At 41.2% G+C, this 16,851-nt stretch overlaps 2 protein-coding genes across 2 annotated transcripts in view; both read right to left on the reverse strand.

Moving 5' to 3' along the window:
- LOC118421150 (hemicentin-1-like) overlaps positions 1-4,312 on the reverse strand; it is a 53,986-nt gene extending 49,674 nt beyond the window's left edge. Inside the window, exons 1-4 of the mRNA XM_035828311.1 lie at positions 4,297-4,312; positions 3,543-3,676; positions 2,202-2,313; positions 1,050-1,254 (exon numbers count right to left, since the gene is read on the reverse strand). Of these exons, the coding sequence (XP_035684204.1) occupies positions 1,050-1,254; positions 2,202-2,313; positions 3,543-3,676; positions 4,297-4,312 (467 nt within the window). The remainder of the gene's footprint in view (positions 1-1,049; positions 1,255-2,201; positions 2,314-3,542; positions 3,677-4,296) is intronic.
- A 6,477-nt stretch (positions 4,313-10,789) lies between these two features.
- Positions 10,790-16,824, reverse strand: LOC118421151. The gene is made up of 4 exons (XM_035828312.1): positions 16,262-16,824; positions 14,318-14,456; positions 13,105-13,277; positions 10,790-10,891 (listed from the first exon to the last, which is right to left on the reverse strand). Exons 1-4 carry the CDS (start codon positions 16,307-16,309, stop codon positions 10,790-10,792), a joined length of 462 nt encoding a protein of 153 aa, XP_035684205.1. The 5' UTR covers positions 16,310-16,824.
- Between the last annotated feature and the right edge of the window lie 27 nt (positions 16,825-16,851).

Here is a 16,851-nt window from a genome sequence, read left to right on the forward strand (position 1 = left end):
TCGTCCTTCGTTCCTTTCAACACTTTTTTCGGGGTGGGATAGTTCTGGTCCTCGATCTCTGGAGGGTCTATGAGAGTCAGATGAATAAAAAACGAATTGTTATTAGCAGCTAACTTTAGAGGTATTATATAATGTTCATTATGGGAAAGGGAATTGCACCTACAGGCATTGTGGCCCAAAGTGGCACAACTTTTGTTGCCTGAAACTGGGAATTTTTTTAAACGTTTGTTAACACTTACAATTTGTAAATTGATGCAAATAAATGCAAATGTCTGTAAAGCAACACAAATTATCATAAACTATAACATCTCACCCGGCTTGTTTTCATTGAAACTTGCCTGTCTCTACAGCTTACAGGCAAATTACAGGCAGCATCTGTGCATGTATTCAATGCTTTCTTCATTTTCAAAATTTCTGATTCAGCCAGTGTCACCTGCTACCTAAATTGTATATAATTGTATGTAATGGGACATTTCATCATCTTGGACAAAGTACAAAATTGGACACCGAACTGGATTACTTTGCGAGGGGGGTAAAGGAGGCCATCTACATTAGAGCACATCAGCCGACAGTCAACAGAGACGGGGGCCGACATCGTCTGCCAGGCATTTATGATTCGTTACTCGAATCACGTGTCTCTAAGTCACGTGATCAGAGTAACTAAATCGTCACTCCTGAAGAAGGTCGACGGAAGTCCGAATGAAAATTCAAGCAAAGCTAATTTTGGTGTTGTAAGACAGTGGAAAATCTTCAATATGTACTACATCAACACAGATGAGCTTTGAACGCTATACAATGTTTTATTTTAGTGCAGTATTTGCTTTAGACGTCTGTTATAGTGATTCAGTCTGAGTTGTATGGGTTTGTTAAACAGTGAAATTCAGTTAACTACATCTAGTTAACTGTTAGACTGTTAGTTTGAATGATCGAATCAATACAACCAAATCTAGATAGCCACCAAGTTAAGGATACTTTCAAACTTACACAAGACATCCAGATCAGTGCCTGCGTCATCTCTGCCCAGAAGGTTTTCTGCCCTGCACGTGTACCTCCCAAAATCCTCCACCTGAATGGGTTGGACCTCCAGGGTGCCGTCCCGGACAGTGTACCTGGACCCTAACTGCCGCACATCCTCGTTTCTGTACAGCCATGTGTAGGCTGGTGGGGGTGTTCCTGTGGCCTGGCATGCCAACGTCATCCGCTCTCCTTTCCTGACTTCCTGGTCTTCCATGTTAGTGGTTATCCTAGGCTTCACTGTGTGAGAACATGATAAAATACAGTGACTTAAACTTGATCTGAATAACCACTGAAAGGGAATGAGGAAAAATAGCTGTTGACTAGGGACCATGTGTTGTACAATCTCTTGCTGCCAGAGGCTCCTTCATGTTGGGCAGGCTACTAAGAGTGCAATCTACAATCATTTAATTAGACTAAGACTGGAATCATATGTAAAATTGCACACTCAGGGATTTTTTAATGTAGTTTATGGCTGAAAATTTGGCTTCCTGTTGGATATGTATATGGAAAAGATAACTGGTATATTCTGTTTCAATCTGATGTATCTGGCACCTCAATGAAACATTTTTTGATTAAAATATCTACGAAAGATATGACACAGTATGACTGTTAAGAATGAAATCCGGACTGGGACCTGATACCCTGGACCTATACCATACCTATACGGTACCAATACCTGATCATGAAATTTCTGTACTGGTACCCACCCGTATAGTTCAAACATCAGTTCTCCTTTTCAAGTTTTGAAAGGATGAGAAAGTTTGTTAAGGAGTGGTTGGGGAATGTACATCACTGCTAATTGTTAAGGCCAAGGAAAAATTGTTGTATTTCCTGTTTAAGTCCTGAAAAGATTAGGGTTGGTAGTTAGGAATTATCCTTTTGTTGTAATTCTTTCTAGGTTTGCCAAAACTCCAGTGAGACATATTACAATACAGTTCAACAAAATTAAAAGTGCTTTTCAATGTCAAACTTGCATGTTGTGCATAATAAGATACATTTATCCTTCCTTAAATAGGACAAGCAGTGTTTTTACTTCAATAGGAAGCAGGCTGAATAAAAATTCTAACTGGAAGCTATGTGACTCCACTGCCCTCCGCAGTCTAGGGTCGGCAGGCTTTTCTAGGGTTGGTAGGGAAACAGGAAACACAACACTTTTCTCTAGGCCTAAGCATTGTTTATCTTACCATATTTGGAGAGCCATGCATGCTGTAGGTACTTGGTATTCCAGTTGTCAGTGCTGACCTGGCAGGTGTACTTGCCGAGGTCACCTTCCTCCACAGCCAGGATGGTTAGGTCCTGTCAACAAGACAAGTTTGAACAAGCAACCATTAAACATCTGCAGTTTGTAATCTTTCTAAAGATGATGCTCAAGATAATGTCATTACAGCACCCATTCGGTACCATTTCGAGCCCTCCCCTCATATTAAACTGAAAGTACTAAATGGCCTTCCTTCACCCTGTAATATACTATTCTATACCCTCCCCAGTCTTAGTGCTGAAAGACCATCCCCCATCATGTACTATTCTGTACCCTCCCCAGCCTTAGTGCTGAAAGACCTTCCCCCATCATGTACTATCCTGTACCCTCCTCAGAGTTAGTACTGAACCTCCTTGGAAGAACCTTTGCCTGCCCTGTACTATCCTGTACCCTCCCCAGGCTTAGTACTGAAGGTCCTTCCCTACCCTGTACCCTCCCCAGCCTTAGTGCTGAAGGATCTTTCCCTACCCTGTACTATCCTGTACCCTCCCCAGGCTTAGTACTGAAGGTCTTTCCCTACCCTGTACTATCCTGTACCCTCCCCAGCCTTAGTGCTGAAGAACCTTCCCCCACTCTGTACTATCCTGTATTCTGCCCAGCCTTAGTGCTGAAGGACCATCCCCCACCATGTACTATCCTGTACCCTCCCCAGCCTTAGTGCTGAAGGACCTTCCCCTGCAGTATACTATCCTGAGCCACCCCCCCCCCCAGCCTTGGTGCTGAAAGACCTTTCCCCATCATGTACTATCCTGTACACTCCACAGCCTTGGTGCTGAAAGACCTTTCCCCATCATGTACATGTACTATCCTGCACCCCCCAGCTTTGGTGCTGAAAGACCTTTCCCCATCATGTACTATCCTGTACACTCCCCAGCCCTAGTGCCAAAGGTACTTCCCCCATCATGTACCCCCATCGTCTGGACATGTATTCTGTACCCTTCTCACCCATAGTACTGAAATACCTTCCCTCCCTAGATGGAGTACTGAAGGACTGCCCCCCACCCTGTACTATCCTGTACCCTCATTAGCCTTAGTACTGAAGTACTATCCCCCATCTTGTACTATCCTTACCCTCCAGATCCTTAGAACTAGAGGACCTCCCACCAACCTGTACTATCCTTCACCCTCCAAAGTATGTTAATAAAAGACTTCTTTGCATATCATCTGCATATTAAGAAGAGAAAAATTAATCGGCTTAATGAGATTGAGATTGTGGAATTAGTATTCTTTTTGGTGTGAAGTGAAAGATTGTGGACTGTTGACGTACCCTTGTGTCCGGATCCAGCCTGTGTCTGGAGTGATACGGCAGGGGGATATCCCTGCCATTGTGAAAGGCCCACGTGATGCTGATGTGGGTCGAAGCCTCGGCCAGGGCCTCACAGTGGAAGGTGGCTGGTTCACCTGATAATGTTTAAAATTGCAATCAGTTATACGCACATGTGCCACATCTGCTGGTAACGTATATCCGTTGCTTTCATTTTCAAAATCAGTCCATTTATAGGGATATCAAGCCAACAAAAATTTGAAATTGCAGCATTTTCAAAATATTTCACTTTGAAAACACTACCTGTCGACTTGATACCGTGTATTTACAAACAACGGATATAGGTTACTTCACGGATAAAGGTGAACTAGAGTTGCTACTGTAACATAAATTCTTAGGGGCATTTTCAGATTGAAGTTATTTGGACACCAATATGAGGCGGATGCAGCTATTTGAATTTTACTGAAAGATGCACGGAAGGTCACTTAATTTGCACAAACAAACAAACAAACAAACAAACCAAAAACGGTACATGTACCTCCATTTTCAGGGATGAAAAAGGTATAATGAAATGTGGAATACAAAAATTACCACTACTAGTACAGTCAAACCTGCTCAAGACGACCACCTGGAGGACCGGGCAAAGGCGGTCGATTTGGTCAGGTGGTCGGTTAGAAGTGTATCCTTTCACAACATGCCCGATGCATACTTTAAGTGGTTTCCGTTGTGTTAAATGGCAAATAGCAAACGCACGCACGTGCATCCGCTGCCATCTTTATCTTGAATATAACATCGTAATAGTAGTCAAAATACGACACAAACTGGCCAATTTGGCACAAAATCGCGCTAGTTATCATTGAAAATCGATGACACCTCAAGATTTGAAAATGACGCGGTCGTTGTGGGCAGGGATTTGGTCCCAATTTTTGGCGGTCGCGTTGGCCAGGTGGTCGTTGTGAAGAGGTTGATTAATGCTTAAGTCAAAGGGAAAAATTTCAGGACAAAGAAAAATCGGCCGTAATGGCCAAGTGGTCGCTGAGAAGAGGTGGTCGCAGCTGGTTTGATTGTTCATGTACAAAGCATGATGTAGAATTGTGCAACTGTGTTTTAATCATGATTCAGTCTAAAAACAGCACAATTATGTTACTTACCCAGTGCAACCGACTGGTTCACAGGCACAACAACAAAGTAGGCATGGTCTGATTGTAAAAAAAAAACCGGTTAAGATATAGAGTTCTTGGACAAATGTGTTATCCATCAAATAGATGTGCAATTTCAACTACCACATCTAGATAAACAAGTTACCGTTCAAAAGATACCTTGCTTTAAAAATTAGTTAAGACTTTTTGTGAAGACTCATACATGTATATACATGAAACGCTAGACAGTTCAACATTATTTGCGAGGTAATCTATATCCGTTTTACTTACAAACAGGAAATTTAGGGATATCAAGTCGATGGACAGTGGTTCCAAATTGCATTTCTTGCAGTTTGAAACCACTGTCTGTCGACTTGATATCCCTACATACCCTAGTCATGAATACAACGGATAAAGGTTACCCCGAGAATAAAGGTGAACTAGCGTTAGCCTAGAGCTTTATGGTTTGAAAAAGAATAAGAATTGTTCAGGTACATACCGCTCATCAACACTGAAGGGATTGCATTCTTCTCCTGAAAAAGTGCGTAACAATATCTGAGTAATACAAAAACAAACTATCGGGGTAAATGACTGACCTCGAGGCATACATCACTTCAGAACTACAATGTAGATTGATATCAGGAAAAACTGCCTTTTTGGAAAAGAAAAAATTAGGCATTTGAATAAGAGAAAATGACTTACCGGTAGGGGGAGTGGCTCTACAGTAGATGATGTCAGTTGGTAAAGGCCCTTTTTGTATGGGGATATTGTGGCCCTAATTTAAAATAACAGAACAGGCAAGTCAGTGCATGTAAGATATAGTTTTAAGTGTGTGCCCCCCCCCCCCACACACACAGATTTTGCCAAACGTATAGTTAAGAACAGCCTTGTACATAGTTGTTATCATATGCACCTAATACTACAAAGCCTTCAAGTTGATAATATCATACTACTGTATATTTTCCTATATTACTGTAACACAGTTGTATTGCATGACTTTAATGATTTGATTATTTCTTCTCTGTCCACTTGATTTACTAAGTTGATCTAAATCAATTGACCACGTGCAATAATGCGCATGATTTCAGTACACACAGATCTTTCTCACCAAGTAACATTATCTCGATCCTCTCAAAATTCAACTCACCATGCCAAAGTCAAATTTACGCAAAATGATTGATATTGCAATGCGCAATGTTGTTAAATTGGCCACAATGACTCTGTTGGGAACTCAAAATCCTTGTAACATGGCCACAATAGGCTGAATTTCTGTATCTACGGGACCGGAAATCGTGTGGCCGTGGCCGTGTTGGAGAGGTGGCCGCTATAGACTATTTCTTAATGCTTAGGTCAATGGGAAAAATCCAAGGGACCGAGAGAAAGTAACCGCAATGGCCAGGTGGTCGCTATGCAAAGGTGGCCCAGGGCTCGAAATTCATTTCTGGGAATAGGTGCACTGGTGCACCCAACCTAGAAAATTGGGTGCACCAAAATATTTTTGGGTGCACCACATAAAATAAAGTAGAATATCAGAATAACCTAATTGCAAACCTACTAAATTAGTAATTTGAACGGAGCTCTTCAGAAATCGGAAGTACTATGACAGTCATTCTATTATCTTTCTAACATTTAGATGTCAAGAATATGTTGTTTACTTAGTATACAGACATCTCAACATACAAAATGTACATAAGCCTATGAAAATATTTGGGTGCACCCAGTATTTCGAGCCCTGTGGCCGCTAATACAGGTTTGACTGTACTTGTATGGGTGTTGTGACCTTGAAAAGGTGATTTTCACCTCAGAGTCAAGGAATACCTGTTTTACCATACTGCCCCATGGCGTGGAAAAGCATTATAAATAAAAACAACATAAGAGCCCAGACAATCAGTTAATCACTGTGGCTATGTGGTTATTCATGGCTATATGTCGTCACTAGTTTGGCTTTTTATGCGAAGGCTACTTTATGAAACAGTAGGGGGGATACAGTGTGTGCATTTTACATTGCATTATCTGCATGGGGTCTCAGATGATGACAATAATGAAATTTTTTCAGTTCTTAGTGAAAGAGTCCTACGCTTGTAATTATAAAGTATTTGGCTTGATCTCCAACCTTTCATCTAATTTTAAGAAGAGAATAGCAACATACAGAAGATTTTCGAAATGAAACAATTTTTTTTTTAGATTAAGGCCACATCAATTTAATTTCTTGGTTCACGGATTCGCTCGCTCCTATTTTTTGGAAAAAAAAATAAAAATAAAAATTACCACTCAGCAGATTTTCACCATTAATGAAACCATTCACCAGCTTTCTGGTGTAGCAAATTGGCCTTTATATTATAAGCTCCTTAAAGTGTGGGTACAGGTGCTGTTACTGTACAATAATAGTGTTTTTGTACTTTTTTCAAGCTGAAAACTTTTTTTCTTTATGTTTTGGATTAGCCGTTACCTTTACCCCAACCATTTTGCAATTTTTATTTTTATTTTTATTTCGCCCTCTCGCTCCATATTTTTTATGAAAAAATCCGTGAACCAAGAAATTAAATTGGTGTGGCCTAAAAGATCTTGAGGCAACAGAGGCTTAGCTTGCAACCATGGTCTGGAGAATGGGAGGCCATGATCGGCTATGGTAAGGCTTTAGGTCCCATTTCCAAACCGGGGCTTGCCGGGATGTTTGCGGACACGAAAAATAAAGGTGTTCACCAAGGGATATACACAAATTATGCTCATGACTCAACTTTGTTTATAACTAGGTTCTGTGTTTATCATTTTTTTCATTTTTGAGAACTACCCGGCCAGGCCCTGGGTTGGGAATTGGGACTTAAGCCCAAAACATGGTCTGGAGAAGGTCGGGAGGCCATAGCTATCGGGGTCTGGTAATTATGCACTTAAAGCAAGCAGGAATAAAGTGACTTTCACATTTTCCAAAATGCACATATTCTGTAGATCTAATTCTAGAAAAACAAGACACTTCTAGACTGATTATCATAAAGCAGAAGCATGAGTAATCAAATTTTCCTGGAGTCGTTGCTACCATAATTATGAATATTCATACTAGTAGTTCTCTGAAGCCAGACAATTTGTACACGTCAACTGTTGTCTGAAGAAAGAAGAAAGCAAATACAGGAAAACAACAAGAAGAAAGTACAGAGTAGATTTCAAAGGAAACAACAGGGTACCTACTGAATGTATAACTTTTATGGGAAAAAACAGCCAATTTGAATGTGTGCATAAGGCTTAGCTTACATTGTAGATGTGTACATGTGCATGACTGTACATGTAACAAAGTAAGAATTCTATCTTTGATCAGAAAAATCACTTGTGTTGGACATGTGAGGATATTTTTTTCTGTTTTATGAGAACTAAGACTCCGATACCCCACTGACAGAAAATGTACTGGCATTGCTAAGCCTTATTATTTTCACTTTATTTCTTAAAATCTATTTTATTCAGAGTAATACCCCTGAACCACCTGTTTTCAAAAACAACGGATATAGGTTACTGCATGGATAAAGGGGAACTATCGTTAACAGGAATGGTAACTACATGTACATCACCTTTCCAAGATTTCAACCTGGAGACCAGGCAGTAAGGTTTGAGCCACTCACACAAAAAAGGACACAGATAACATCCATTGGCATAATACCGGCAGGTTTACTGCAATTTCTCAAGCAATACTAATTTGGCAAATGATCAGTTTCAGTTTCAGTTTCAGATCAACGCATCATTTTCTCCAGTTACATGTTGCTGTTACAGCTTACCTTTGCCACTTCTTCCATGTATCGTTTATGTCATTTGCCGGTATAAGTATTACTGCCGGTATTATGCCAATGGATGTTACATAATCTATTACAGTAACTGTACTTGGCAATTACCTGGTTAATGGTTCAATTGGCTGATTGAGGAACATTACACAGCTGGGTTGGCACAATGCCACACACCATTTGTTTTGTTATGTGTGTCTGATACTATTTAGCAGAGATTGAAATACGTGTACTTAGGGATGCGTACCTAAACCCACGTTTAGGTACAGGTCCAGATTCGAATCCAGAGGTTTAGGTACAGGTCCGGACCTAATGAGTCCGGACCTAAATGCATGGCATTGAATATTATATCATAATATTATATAATGATATGTTACAACGGCACGAAATGTATTAAAAAGGGTAGAAGCATGTTTGAACCAATAAAAACGTGTTAATTATGGTAGACACATGATGCAACAAAAATTTGACCCTTGTTGTTTTTCCCTCACTGGGGCTCAGAGACTGCTATGGTGATTTCACAGTAATTTTATCTGTCAAAGTGGCCATCTCCTGACCTGTTATCCTGCCTGGCTGGCACTAATTAGATACAGGTCCAGTACGGTACACCAGGGTTCCAGTATTTTTGTATCTGTACCTAATTGATTGTACCGGTACTGTATCGGTACACTGTATCGGTATACATCCCTACGTGTACTGCGTGTGTCATACAAAATTGGTGCTGTGCACCTACGTTTTTTGCTGGGATTAACGAAGGACGAAATGTTCATGTTTATCATGGCATCTAAAACCCACAATGTAATAATTTTTAAAAACCTCTCTAAATTTTTCTACCCATGTTTAAGAAGAGAAAAGAGACTCTGTAGAGTTACATGGAATATAGTGTAACCTCTCTACATATTTACTTGGAATATAGTGTAACCTCTCTACATATTTACTTATGATAGCACATTACACGACGGCTGGCTCTCCTCAAACCCAGTACCTCTACAGCGTTACATCCCATGAAGAGGATGTCCCTAACCAAAGATAACTTACTCATTTTTACCTGTCAGAGTGTAAAGCAGGGTTGTAGCCAGCCTGAAATTATTTTCCGTCCCCTCGATTTGGAATCCTATCAAGCACCCAAGGTGCAAGAGGTTGCACGACATTTCTAGGGGGGGGGGGGGGTTCCAGGCATGTTCCCCTGAAAATTTTGAAATCTAGACCCTCTTAAACCCTATTTCCTGCATTTTGAGGTGTAGATTTTGCTAGTAGACTAAGCTGTTCAATGGCTTCAGTTTTGGTGAAAAAATTACGGGTTTTATCGTATCTTCACATTATCAATTTTTGTCCGTCACAGAGGACGGAATGGGCAAAAATTTTTTCTGTCCCCAGCTTCAAAATTCCGTCAAAGGACGGAGGGACGGGTGCTGGCTACAACTCTGGTGTAGAGTTAGAAATAAAGTACATGTAACTACTGCAGAGTCAGAGGGACCCGGTGTAATAGAATGGTGTTTGGCTGGTCCAAAACCCAAACAGATCTTCTGATATTTCCTAATATTGTGTCCTTAGTGGATATTAAGCATTTTACAAGAATGTGAAATTCCTAACTTCTGAGATACAAAATGTTGATTCGAGGTTTGGGGACAGCCACACCTCAAGCACATAAAAGAATGCAGCAGATTTTCAAAAGGGGTCTGTATTGTCTTGCCTTTGCAATTTCAATAAAATATAAGCGGGGGCCATCCTGTGAGAGGATCAAATTAATACAAATGTACAGTCAAACCTGTCTATAGCGGCCACTCAAGGGACTGGAGAAATATGGCCACTATAGACAGGTGGCCTCTATAGAGAAAATGTTGATCAATTGACCATGAGCAAGCTACACATGATTTCAGTTCCCCCCAATCTTTCTTACCAAGTAACATTGTCTCGATTGGTAAATTCACCGACAAAGACTTGCACTTTAATGCTCATGGCATGCATACCTTCTGCTACTGCCAAAATGACCCTGTCAGGAACTCCAAATCCTCGCAAACTACAATTATTTCAAACTCGGTGCAGGGTGACATAAGGCTGCAGTATGGTTGCAATAGGCAGTGTTTCTGTATCAACGGGACCGGAAATCGTGTGGCTGTGGCCGCGTTGGACAGGTGGCTGCTAAGCCTATTTCTTAATCATTATGAATCCAAGGCACCGACAAAAAGTGGCCACTATGGCCAGGTGGCTGCTATGCAAAGGTGGCCGCTAATACAGGTTTCACTGTACGTCCGAATATGGATCTTGTACACTTCATTACAAACCTGATACGTTACACCAAGTATTTTCCTTATTACAATTACCGGGTATACAATACAAACAAAACTCACATGAAGTTTATTTTTCCGACGTCCCACATTGGAGCCTTCCATGTGAGGGTCAGGGGGAACAGTAGGTTAGGACAGTCCGTTCCCTCCAGAACTTGTGCCTGTAAAAATCGTGCAGAAATAGAGACATACAAGTGTTATAAGTGAAGGAGAGATAGACCTTATAGTGTGCGTACTAGTGAAACTGTTAGCCAATCATCTGTCAGGAGAATGTTGCTCAAATGCATTCTACAATGGTGTTTTTCATGGAAGCGGACAATGACATAGCGACGTTGTAAGCAATATACAAACTAATGAAGAAAGCAGTTCAAATTAAATTTTGCCTGTATGCCTTTGTTTGGACACTCCTATGTTCTGGCACCTGTACGCTCTATGTTCTAACATGTATGTTCTGCCCGTCTGCACATGTGTTCTGACACCTCTAACCTATATACATGTATTCTAACACCCCTATGTTCAGACACCCCTATGTTCTGACACCCCTATGTTCTGATATCCCACGTCTATGTTCAGACACCCCTATGTTCAGACACCCCTATGTTCAGACACTCCTATGTTCTGACACCCCCATGTTCTGACACCCCTATGTTCTGATATCCCACATCTATGTTCTGACACCTCTATGTGTAGACACCCTCAAGCCATATCCCTAACCCTAAGCCTATAACCTTAACCCTAACATATAGAGGTCCCATAACATGGGACACTCATTCTCATTGAAATGTCGAAAATGGCATTTTTTGGTCGAAAAATAAATCGACTTTATTTTCAGTGAAAACTACCTAGTTGTTTAGGGAAATTCCTCTTTTAACCATAGCCAAAAAATGGCAACTTATTATTTTCGGTCCCATTGGTAATACATTACAGGGCAGGTAACAAACGTTACCGGTAACGTTACCGGTAACGTTTGTTACAACAGTAGACTTTACCCTGTTTTCTTCTAAAGGACTTACCTAATTGACTACATCATTTAGGTATATGTGGATATCCCAAGGGACATTTGCAAAGTGGGCAGCTTTTTTACACCAGGTCAAATAGAAAGCTTAGACAGCATCGAACGATGGTAACGTTTGTTACAGTCATTTCTGTACAACATTTTGTTAAGTAAGGTGGGATACAAATAATAGTCAACAACCCTTTCTTGTTTCTTTAGGAAGCCAGAAAAACTCTACAGCGTCACAAAAACGGCCATTTCTAGCCGTAAACGTGGATAATAAAACCGTGGCAATAATCGTACTCGTGGTGGTAACGTTTGTTACAGAATCTGGCGACAGGCATAAACCACCTCACACAGCCTCCAAGATCAGTGACAGGAGCGATCTGACGTGATCTGGCCTTGGTAGCTGGTTTCACCTGCCGAACAACTATTCTGGGAACTGAATTGTTACATTTTTGGCTACTATTTGAATTCTTCGTTTCTTCTCAGGCGACAGCCATTTTTTAGGGTGTGAAATCCTACCCGTGGCTATAATAACCTTCTAAGCCATCAACCAATACGAATGTTGTGGTGCATCTTTTGTAAAACATTACTGGGGTTATGGAAAAATGAAGGAACCAGTGTTTTTGTCTATAATTTGCTCCATATCAAGGCGTAAAGTCAGGAGACAGCATTTCGACATTTAAATGAGAACGAGCCGGGAGCGTTATAATGTACAGTCTAAACACGGGGTGGCCATTCATATAGGGGTGTCACAGCATATGGAACATGTGGGCATTGGAACATACACATTGTAAAGGTGTGGTTGGAACAGATTTCAAAGGACTGTCCCTATCCAATTTAGGACTAACCTAGGCAGTGTTACACAAACCCTGCTGTCCAGGGCTGTAACACAAACCCTGCTGTCCAGGGCTGTGACACAAACTCTGCTGTCCTGGAGGGCTGTAACACAAACTCTGCTGTCCAGGGCTGTAACACAAACCCTGCTGTCCAGGGCTGTAACACTGAAACCCTGCTGTCCAGGGCTGTAACACAAACCCTTCTGTCCAGGTCTGTAACACAAACCCTGCTGTCCAGGGCTATAACACAAACCCTGCTGTCCAGGGCTATAATACAAACTCTGCTGTCCAGGGCTGTAACACAAACCCTGCTGTCCAGGGCTGTAACACAAACCCTGCTGTCCAGGGCTGTAACACAAACTCTGCTGTCTGGTGCTGTAACACAAACCCTGCTGTCCGGGGCTGTAACACAAACCCTGCTGTCCAGGGCTGTAACACAAACTCTGCTGTCTGGGGCTGTAACTGCTGTGGGGCTCTATGAGGCCGGCGAATGTTGGGTGGGCTGCTACATGTGACATTTAATCAGGCTAGGACTCACCCCGGTTCTGCTCATTTCTGTGCAGGTCCTCATGGAGCTGTAGAGCAGTTCCACGAAGGTGCCCACAGGCATGTTCTCCCCATCGATAGCCTTCACACTGACCCTGCTGAAAACAGCGCCATGCCGGTAGCCCTTGTACTCCTCTACACGTCCCCCATCACGGGTGATGTTCACTGGATTCAAACAATTGTAATTATGATAATCTTTATCATACAGTCATGCCTTTTCCTTTATCATACATTCAAACCTGTCTATAGCAGCCACTAAGTGAACGCAATAAGCAGGTGGTCGCTCTGCAAAGGTGGATGTTAAAAAAAATACAGTTTGACTGCACATGCATACAAAGTACTTGTTAGTAATAACTGATTAATTACAATGTATATGAATGATTATACTTTGGGCACCAAAAAAGTATACACAGAATATGGTTTCGAAATACCCGGTTGGCAAGTTGTACCACGCAATCGTATTTGGCTGAGCAAGCGTACGAGTTGCTTCTGCTTTCGTCAAGGTACATGTTTCTCCTCAAACACTTAACCCCTATTTCACGTCCCTCCCAAAATAAAGGACCTGGTGCAGCCCCAACCGAGATGCCCTAATCATATAATTTGAATACCACTTGAGCAACAGGGACAACCCAAAGTGCTGTTTACTGGCCATTTGAAACAGACACGTAAAATGGAATTGTCTTTCAGGCTACAATTTCTTTGTGACAGAACAAAGTGGTGTGTGTGTCTGCAATGTTGAAACTGTCAATTGAATCGAAATACTATAAAATGCAAAAACTTTTGCGGTGGTTTAATGTTTGCTGTTTTTGCGGTGGCCACTTCACCGCAAACATAAAGCCCCCCCGCGAACGTTTTTCTATGGCAGTTAAGAGACTACAGTGCATGGTGCATAACCGTGAAAAGTCCTTTTTTTCTACTCTCCAAGCAGAGGTTAGGCTCCGGCTGTTTTTTTAACGTTTTTTTTAGTCTTTTTATCGGGCTTTCTATTTTTTTTTATATCTTGCTGTGTCAAAACCTAAGTTTGGCTGGCGTACTTCAAGAAAAATGACAAAATAGAAAGCCCGATAAAAACGACTGAAAAAAAAGTTGAAAAACAGCCTGAGCCTAACCTCTGCTTGGAGAGTACTTTTTTTCCGTTACAACAAGATTAAGTCCCTGCAAACTTAAATGCATTTCCAATTAGGGCGGAGACATTGTGCACTCACCGATGTAGGTGTTGTTTGGGAAGTACCCCTGTGTGAGCGTCAGGCCTAGCTGTAGGCTGTAGCCGCCACTTTCACCAGCACACGATGGAGCTATGGCCAAACACAGGCCCAACACGACCAACAGCCATCCACCTGCCATCTAAAATATCACAGAGTACAAAGAAGTAACTTACATTGCTTACATTTTGATGTCTCTCTGACACCTTTGTCAGGTAAGAAGTTATTTGGGTAAAAAATGAGAGGCAAGACAAAGAACTTAGATCTTTTGATGTTACGGCTCTGTTTACTTCCGTGCCAGTTGACAAAGCACTTGGCATTATACTACCTAGACTTCAAAACGACAGCACACTGTCACAACAGTCTACTTTGTCTCCAGTTCATGTCAGGGATACAAAATGTACGTCGATGTAGGTTAGACATCCAGGTAATAAGATACACCAAAAAGTAGTTACTCAAGCAACTGGATATGGTTTTGGAAACGGTCAGACGTTTCAACTGGAATCCACCAGTTTTCGTCAGCGACACTGAAGTGATCTGGAAGAAACAGGTCTTTTATACTCTAACTATGAATGAAGACAATTTCAGATGTCCAATAGGAAACGTTGTAAGACAATTCAGACTGAAGACAATTTGGATTCCAAAGAAAACAAAGGTAAGGCAAAATCAAGCTGAAGACAATACATGTATGAAGACAAAACCATATCCAGTTGCTTGAGTAACTACTTTTTGGTGCATGTCAGGGATCTTTAGAAGGTTTGTGTAGATTGTACATATTTTGAACAATGGTGAATTCTACAAACAAATCCTCGGGCTGCCACGGCCTCCCGTTTCCCCATTTGTCTGTAACATTTTAAATGGAACATTTGTAATGGCTGCATGAGCACTGGTTTACAGTGAAAACCAGACATTGACTGCAGATGGCCCAAACAGAATGCGGGTTCGGTTTGAATTATGTCAGATTGAGCATCATCGAACAACGTTCGAATTCGGCTAGACATGAGAGTTTTGAGCACGAATTTGTTGTACATATACTGCAGATTTATATATCATAGCACATATGCCTATAACATTTCTAGACATATGTTTAGACTAGGGCTGGGTATCGGTACAGCGTACCGGTACAAAACCGGTTTTTCTTATTGGACCGGTACAGAAAAACCGGACCTGAAAAAATTAGGTGGACCGGATGTTGGACCGATTAGAAAATCAACAGCTTATTTTATCAGGCATTCACACGTTTTGGCGCTTGTAGGTGGAAGAAAATAACAAGAGTGAAGTAGAAGTAGAGTTTATAGTAATTTCTACCAAGTTTTACAGCCAATCGCACAGGTGCAGTTAGTGTTGAAGGATTTTAAAACGCCAGTGTAAGTCTAATACTCCACCAAACAGATCTATTTGTAGTGAAATGAACCATTGGTATGAATCATACTGAATCAGGTCCAGGTTCAGGTCCGGACCTGGACCTGATCCTCTGGACCTGAACCGGACCTGGACCTGAATTTTCTGTACCGGTACCCAGCCCTATAGTTTAGACACAATCTGATCAGAAATGTGTCTAGGTTTTGTATTTTCTAATGCTAGTGAAGAAAGGGTGAAACCATCACTGAATACATCTTTGGAAATTCTATTCTTCCAGCAAAAGGATCTTTTAAAAATCTCAAATTGATAACATTGTAAACACTAGGAACAATTGCAAAGGACTCTCAGACATAGTCTGACCAATGGCCGTCCGTTAACAAAAGGCAAAAAAAAATCCTTTTTAATCCCTACAGGCAATAAAGCATTTTCTAACATTGTAAGACAAGATTGATAAATTTTATAAACCATTGCATGGGATATTTGGACTGAATCAGCTGAAAAATGCATCAAATTTGGACAGTTTTTAACGGCAGAAGAAATAAGGGTGTGGCAAGACGATTAGATGAGACAGAAAAATTGCCTTACCTTTCTTCTCCAAGTCTCAGCTTTCTTGTCCATTGGATGAGTCCCCATCTTTCGAACACCTCACCTAGTTGCGATTTGTGCCTCTCAAAACTTAGGGTCGAAAGACGACCACACTTCCCTTAAATCGAGAAAATATCATGGTGCAAGTCCACCACATCCGCAATAGAAAACTATAGGGACGAAAATGACTGCGTCGTTTTGCATACATACGCATGAGATACAGCCAGACAATCAGGGAAATGCCTATTCAAAAGGTGACATCACGACTAGCGCATGATGTTTCGATGTTTATATCAAACTCTGCTACGTTTTGTTTTTCTTTGGAACATGATTAATTTGTGGTATCAGCACGTATCTACCAATCAGAGATGGCTTTACAAAGACCTTTGGTTTTGTTTGAGTCACGATCTCTCAGTAACCCCCCTTTAGGCTTGTCAGCTATAATATTCTGCATATTTAGTAATGGTCGGTTCTACATGTTGTATTCAATTTGTAAATTGTATCATATACTAGACATACATGTAAGTCTGAGGTCTTTGTATGAGTGTGTGTGTTTGTGTATGTGTGTGTAAGATGAGTGTGTGCATATG

This window comes from Branchiostoma floridae, chromosome 8, assembly GCF_000003815.2.
Source record: "Branchiostoma floridae strain S238N-H82 chromosome 8, Bfl_VNyyK, whole genome shotgun sequence".
In the NCBI taxonomy this organism is placed as follows: domain Eukaryota; kingdom Metazoa; phylum Chordata; class Leptocardii; order Amphioxiformes; family Branchiostomatidae; genus Branchiostoma; species Branchiostoma floridae.

Bases quoted from the DNA above. Each gene is read 5' to 3' on its own strand.
- LOC118421151 (XM_035828312.1), bottom strand. From the start codon at position 16,309: ATGGGGACTCATCCAATGGACAAGAAAGCTGAGACTTGGAGAAGAAAG. The intron at 14,457-16,261 runs GTAAGGCAATTT...GTGATATTTTAG, and splicing joins CTGAGACTTGGAGAAGAAAG to ATGGCAGGTGGATGGCTGTT. The intron at 13,278-14,317 runs GTGAGTGCACAA...GTTTGAATCCAG, and splicing joins CCCAAACAACACCTACATCG to TGAACATCACCCGTGATGGG.